Source organism: Leopardus geoffroyi, chromosome A3 (assembly GCF_018350155.1).
Source record: "Leopardus geoffroyi isolate Oge1 chromosome A3, O.geoffroyi_Oge1_pat1.0, whole genome shotgun sequence".
Classification (NCBI taxonomy): Eukaryota; Metazoa; Chordata; class Mammalia; order Carnivora; family Felidae; genus Leopardus; species Leopardus geoffroyi.
Genome location: NC_059336.1, coordinates 11,831,136 through 11,837,930, shown reverse-complemented (window position 1 = coordinate 11,837,930; position 6,795 = coordinate 11,831,136). Strand labels below are relative to the sequence as shown.

Below are 6,795 nucleotides of genomic sequence, written 5' to 3'. Positions count from 1 at the left end.
AGCCACACATCTTGTTCAGATTGTACCAGTTTTACATGCACTAGTGTGAGAGTGTGTGTATTTAGTTCTATACAATTTTATCACATATGTAGATTCACACCACCACAAGGAAGTTTCTTTTTATAGAAGTATCCCAGTTGCCAAACAAAGAAGGAATACTAGCATTGGAATATCTACATTTTGCAACTTCCAATGAAATGACTGGTCTAAGGACTCAACAGTCCTAATGGCTGTTACTCTCCCAAAGGGAGAGAATTCAACATCATGTGCCTCCTGATGAAAGAATACAACATCCCCAAAACTCAAACCAAATCTGAGCAAGCCTCAAAAGTCAACTACCATGACATATGCCACATTAATAGAATGGAAGACAAAAAAAGTCACCTCAGTCGATGCAGAGAAAAAGCATTTAACAAAATTCAAAACACTTTCATGATAAAAATACTCAACAAAGTAGGAATAGTAAGAAATTGCCTCAACATAATAAAGGCTACATATGAAAACCTATGTGTCTGGGTCACCTGGGTGGTTCAGTCGGTTCAGCATCCGACTTTAGCTCAGGTCATGATCTCACAGTTTGTGAGTTCGAGCCCTGCTTCGGGCTCTGTGCTGACTGCTCAGAGTCTGGAGCCTGCTTCAGGTTCTGTGTCTCCCTTTCTCTCTGCCCCTCCCCTGCTCGCACTCTCTCTCTCTCTCTCTCTCTCTCTCTCTCTCTCTCTCAAATATAAACATTAAAAAACTGTTTTAATTAAAAAAAAAAAAAAGAAAACCTATGTGTCCCAGTGAACATCATACCCAATGGTAAAAGACAGAAAGCTTTTCCTCTAATATCAGGAACAAGACAAGGATGCCTACTCTTGCCACTTGAGTTCAACACAGTACTGGAAGTCAGCCAGAGCAATTAGGTAAGAAAAAGAAATAAAAGGCATCCCAATTGGAAAGAAACAAATAAAATTGCATCTATTCTCAGATAACAAGATCTTATATGTAGAAAACCCTAAAGATTTCACACACACACACACACACACACACACACACACACACACACACACGAAACCTGTTAGAATAAATGAATTCAACCAAGTTGCAGGATACAAAACTAGCACATAAAAAAAAAAAAAAAATCAGTTGCCTTCTATAAATACACAATGAGAAATCTGAAAATGAAATTATAAAAACAATCCCATTCACAGTAGCATCAAAAAGAATAAAATCATTAGGAATAAACTCAAGCAAGGAAATGAAAGATTTGTACCCTGAAAACTATAAAACGTTACTGGAAGGAATTAAAGAAGACACAAATAAATGGAAAGATATTTTGTGTTCATGGGTTGGAAGACTTCATATTATAACAGTGTCCATACTACCCAAAGCAACCTACTGGTTCCATGCAATCCCTGTCAAAATCCCAATGGCATTTTTGCAGAGCTAGAAAAAAATGGTCCTAAAATTTATACTGGATCTTGGGAATGCAAGCTGGCGTAGCCACTCTGGAAAACAGTGTGGAGGTTCTCAAAAAACTAAAAATAGAACTACCCTACAACCCAGCAATTGCACTACTAGGCATTTATCCAAGGGATACAGGTGTGCTGTTTTCAAAAGAAACATGCACCCCAATGTTTATAGCAGCACTTTCAACAATAACCAAATTATGGAAAGAGCCCAAATGGCCATCGATGGATGAATGGACAAAGAAGATGTGGTGTATGTATATATATATATATATATATATATATATATATATATATATACACACACATACACACACACACACACACACACACACACACACACATATACAATGGAGTATTACTCAGCAGTAAAAAAGAATGAAATCTTTTGCAACTACATGGATGGAACTAGAGGGTATTATGCTAAGTGAAATTAGTCAGAGAAAGACAAATATCCTATGACTTCACTCATACGAGGACTTTAAGACACAGAACAGATGAACATAAGGGAAGGGAAGCAAAAATAATACAAAAACGGAGGGGAACAAAACATGAGACTCTTAAATATGGAGAACAAACAGAGGGTTACTGGAGGGGTTATGGGAGAGGGGATGGGCTAAATGGGTGAGGGGCACTAAGGAATCTACTCCTGAAATCATTGTTGCACTATATGCTAACTAACTTGGATGTAAATTTTAAAAAATAATAAAATTTAAAAAGAAAAAGCTGGTGGGGGCAGGGGAACTCCTCCTCTTCCCTGAGAAATTGCTTTTCACAACTTGTCACAGGCTTGTCACAGTATGACCACAGAGCTGGTATGAAGATGTTGGAAGAAAATGAAATATTATTTATCTGTATTGTGAGCTGGAGAAGAAAGTAGAGAGTGGGGCCATCACCAACCAGATCGTCCGTGATTCTCCCAGAGTAGCAGCTGGGTCAGGGACCACTGGCCTTGGACTTTCAGACCATAGGTCAGGGAACATTTTCTATAAAGGGACTGATAACAAATATTTCCAGCTTTGAGGGCCACACAACTGTTCAACTCTGCTGCTGTAACCTGAAAGCAGCCACAGATAGGAGCATGGCTAGGTTCCAACAAAGCTTTATTTATGGACATTGAAACTTGAACTTCATGTAATTTCCACATGTCATGAAATATTGTTCTTCTTTTGCTTTTTTTCCCACAATTTAAAAAGGCAAAAAAAAAAAAATTTATACTGGATCTCAAGGGGGTACCCTGAATAGTTGAAACAGTCTTCCTGATTTCAAAACATATTATATACAAAGCTACAGTAATCAAAATACTGTAGTACTGGGGGGGCGCCTGGGTGGCTCAGTTCGTTTAAGTGTCTGACTTCGGCTCAGGCCCTGATCTCGCAGTCCGTGAGCTGGGACCCAGCGTCAGGCTCTGTGCTGACAGCTCAGAGCCTGGATCCTGCTTCGGATTCTGTGTCTCCTTCTCTCTCTGCCCCTCCCCCATTCACACTCTGTCTCTGTCTCTCAAAAATAAATAAACACTGAAAAAAATTTAAAAAAAAAAACCTGTAGTACTGGCATAAAGATAGACTTAAAGACCAATGGAACAGAATAGAGCCCAATAAACCCTCGCATATATGATCAAATGAGCTTCAACAAGGGTACCAAGAACATACAATAGGGCAAGGACAGTCTCAACAAATGGTGGTGGGGAAACTGGAGATCCAAACGCAAAAGACTGAAGTTAGACCTTACCTTACGCCACATACAAAACTTAACTCAAAACGGATTAAAGGCCTAAATGTGAGATCTAAAACTATAAAACTCCTAGAAGAAAACACAGCGAAAAGTTTCGTGACAGTGAATCTGGCAATGATTTCCTGGATGTGACACCAAAAGCACGGGTAACAGAAGCAAAAGTACACAAATGGGACCACAGCAAACGAAGACTGCCTTCAAAGGGAAGCCGCCTCTGCCGCTCAGGCACCCTCGCCCACACTCCTCGCCCCGGCACCTGCCTCAGCCTCGGTAAGGGGCTCCCCACAGTCAGCTGAAGGCTGCCCCAGAGAGTCCTAAACGCAGTTGTCCAGACACTGGACTTCTCAGAAACAAGGCGTTCTCCTATGAGGGAATTTCAGTTTCTCTTTCCTTCTCGGCACAAGTCCAGGGAAGGGACTCGTCAGAGGCCCTTTCTCTGCGGCTCAGGCGGCCTCGCCCACACCCACGTGCTCACCTGCTTCAGCGACCGGCTCTGCCTACTTAGGCCTTTTCAGGCCCAGTGGAGATTCCAATTTCCACTTGCCTTTTCACTTTACATACATCAGCTGGGATTGCCCAGCGAGCCTGGCTAAAAGCGGAGCCATGCGGCCGGGGAAGCAGTCGAGATCGGGCCATGGCTCCAGCTTGGGTTGTGGTGCTGGTGACCGCGGTGCTGGGCTTGACCAGCGCGGGCCCTGTCCCCACTTCCAGGCCCCCCCCAACCAGGAGGGGCTGCCACGTGGGCCAGTTCCCATCTCTGTCGCCGAGGGAGCTAGAAGCCTTCAAGAAGGCCAGGGACGCCTTAGAAGAGTCACTCCCGCTGAAGAACTGGAGCTGTGGCTCTCGCCTCTTCCCCAGGACCAGGGACCTGATTCGACTGCAGGCCTGGGAGCGCCCCGCGGCCTTGGAGGCTGAACTAGACTTGACGCTGAAGGTCCTGGGGAACATGACCGACTCATCCCTGGGCGTCGTCCTGGACCAGCCCCTTCGTGTGCTGCGCCACATCCACTCCGAGCTCCAGGCCTGTGTCCGGGAGCAGCCCACGCCAGGACCCAGACCCCGCAGCCGCCTGCACCACTGGCTGCACCGGCTCCAGAGGGCCCCGGAGGAGTCCCAGGGATGCCTCGAGGCCTCCGTCACGTTCAACCTCTTCCGCCTCCTCACGCGGGACCTGAAGTGTGTCACCGGTGGAGACCTGTGCGTCTGAAAACCTGGACCCGACCCCAGCCCGTCCGGGACCCAGACCTTCTGTATGCACCAGGCCTCATCCTTCCTTAAGTTATTTCCTTTCAATCCCTTATTTATGGACCTGCAGCCCCGCTCCATAGCCATAAGAAATGTTTATTTTTCTACTTTTGTGCAATGTGCAGCAAATAAACAGTAAGGAAGAGAGAAAAAAAAAAGAGCCAACTACTCTGGAGATGGAGAGAACAGAGGAACATGTTAAACAACAGTGGGAGCTGCAATCGGCAAAGTGCAGACTCTAGCGAACTCTAAAGGACTAAAAATCCAGCTTGACAAAAACATTTCAAGGAAAAAAAAGAGAAAGGGTCCCTACACGCTACAGGAACAGCTTTGAGGGTAACGGTGATTTAAAGGTCTATCCACGAAATGCAATGTGGAGACCTTATTTGAGCCCTGATACAAACTGTTTTTAAAATATGAATTTAGGGGCACCTGGGTGGCTCAGTCGGTCGAGCGTCCAACTTCGGCTCAGGTCATGATCTTGCAGTTCGTGAGTTCGAGCCCCTCGTCGGGCTCTGTGCTGACAGCTCGGAGCCTGGAGCCTGCTTCGGATTCTGGGTGTCCCTCTCTCTGCTCCTTCCCCACTCAAGCTCCGTCTCTCTCTGTCTCTCAAAGATGAATAAACGTTAAAAAACAATTTTTTTAATATGAATTTATACAACTGGACATCAGAACATTGACTGCCTATCTATTGCTATTAAAGAATTATAAAAATTTAGATGTGATAATGGTATGGTGTTTTAAAAGTTCCTTGTCTGGGGCGCCTGGGTGGCGCAGTCGGTTAAGCGTCCGACTTCAGCCAGGTCACGATCTTGCGGTCCGTGAGTTCGAGCCCCGCATCGGGCTCTGTGCTGACCGCTCAGAGCCTGGAGCCTTGTTTCCGATTCTGTGTCTCCCTCTCTCTCTGCCCCTCCCCTGTTCATGCTCTGTCTCTCTCTGTCCCAAAAATAAATAAACGTTGAAAAAAATAAAATAAAATAAAATAAAAAAATAAAGGTCTATCCACGAAATGCAATGTGGAGACCTTATTTGAGCCCTGATACAAACTGTTTTTAAAATATGAATTTAGGGGCACCTGCGTGGCTCAGTCGGTTGAGCGTCCAACTTCGGCTCAGGTCATGATCTTGCAGTTCGTGAGTTCGAGCCCCGCGTCGGGCTCTGTGCTGACAGCTCGGAACCTGGAGCCTGCTTCGGATTCTGGGTCTCCCTCTCTCTGCCCCTTCCCCACTCATGCTCCGTCTCTCTCTGTCTCTCAAAGATGAATAAACGTTAAAAAACAATTTTTTTTAATAATGAATTTATACAACTGGACATCAGAACATTGCCTATCTATTGCTATTAAAGAATTATAAAAATTTAGATGTGATAATGGTATGGTGTTTTAAAAGTTCCTTGTCTGGGGCGCCTGGGTGGTGCAGTCGGTTAGGCGTCCGACTTCAGCCAGGTCACGATCTCGCGGTCCGTGAGTTCGAGCCCCTCGTCGGGCTCTGGGCTGGCAGCTCAGAGCCTGGAGCCTGTTTCCGATTCTGTGTCTCCCTCTCTCTCTGCCCCTCCCCCGTTCATGCTCTGTCTCTCTCTGTCCCAAAAATAAATAAACGTTGAAAATAAATAAATAAATAAATAAATAAATAAATAAATAAATAAATAAAAATAAAAGTCCCTTGTCTTTTAGAGACTCATACTGAAATATTCCACTGAAGCAGATGTCTGGAATTTGCTTCAAAGGAATTTAGGAGGGAAGTGGATGGACAGGTAAAAAGGAAACCAGGTTGGCCACAAGTTGGTAGCTGTTAAATCATGGAAGCTGGGTTCATTTGTACCTCTTTTGTAAATAAGATGGTTTCTTAAATGAGAATATGGGCCAGGGGAGGGGGGGGGCGTTTAAGCAAGATAACGGCTCATTCCTCTCTTACATAAAAACTCTGGAGGTAGGCAGGGCAGGCTGGCTATGATGGCAGCTTCTTAAGCATCAGGGACCCAGCCGCTCCCAACTGCCCCTCCCTCATCACTTGGCTTCCACCCCAGAGTCTCACTGGGCCGCTCCATTCCAGCCAGGAAGGAGGCTCGGGTGGGAAGAAGAAAAGATCCTTCAAAGACATGTCTGAGAAGCCACACGAACCACTTCTCCGTCCCACTGCCCAGACACGGCCACATGAGCACGCCTGGCTGCAGGAGCGGCTGGGGAAGGCAGTCTTTACCCTGGATGGCCATGTGTCTAAAAATCGGGGCTTCTATTACCAAGGGAGAAAGGGTGAGAGGAGACGGGGGTTCAACTCAAAGCATCTGCCACAGCTCTTCTCTCTCTCTCTGAGACTGGTAATCGGGCGGGCAGGGTGCCACAGATCAGTGCTCGAAGCGGGCAGCA

General features: G+C 45.6%; 1 protein-coding gene across 1 annotated transcript; it reads left to right on the top strand.

Moving 5' to 3' along the window:
* Positions 1 to 2,945: 2,945 nt before the first annotated feature.
* Positions 2,946 to 4,925, top strand: LOC123579625 (interferon lambda-1-like). The gene has a single exon (XM_045443758.1). The coding sequence runs from the start codon at positions 3,820 to 3,822 to the stop codon at positions 4,390 to 4,392; it is 573 nt and encodes a 190-aa protein (XP_045299714.1). The 5' UTR covers positions 2,946 to 3,819; the 3' UTR covers positions 4,393 to 4,925.
* Positions 4,926 to 6,795: the final 1,870 nt, after the last annotated feature.

What these genes read in the sequence shown, in the direction of transcription:
- LOC123579625 (XM_045443758.1), top strand. Translation starts at nt 3,820, where the DNA reads ATGGCTCCAGCTTGGGTTGTGGTGCTGGTGACCGCGGTGCTGGGCTTG.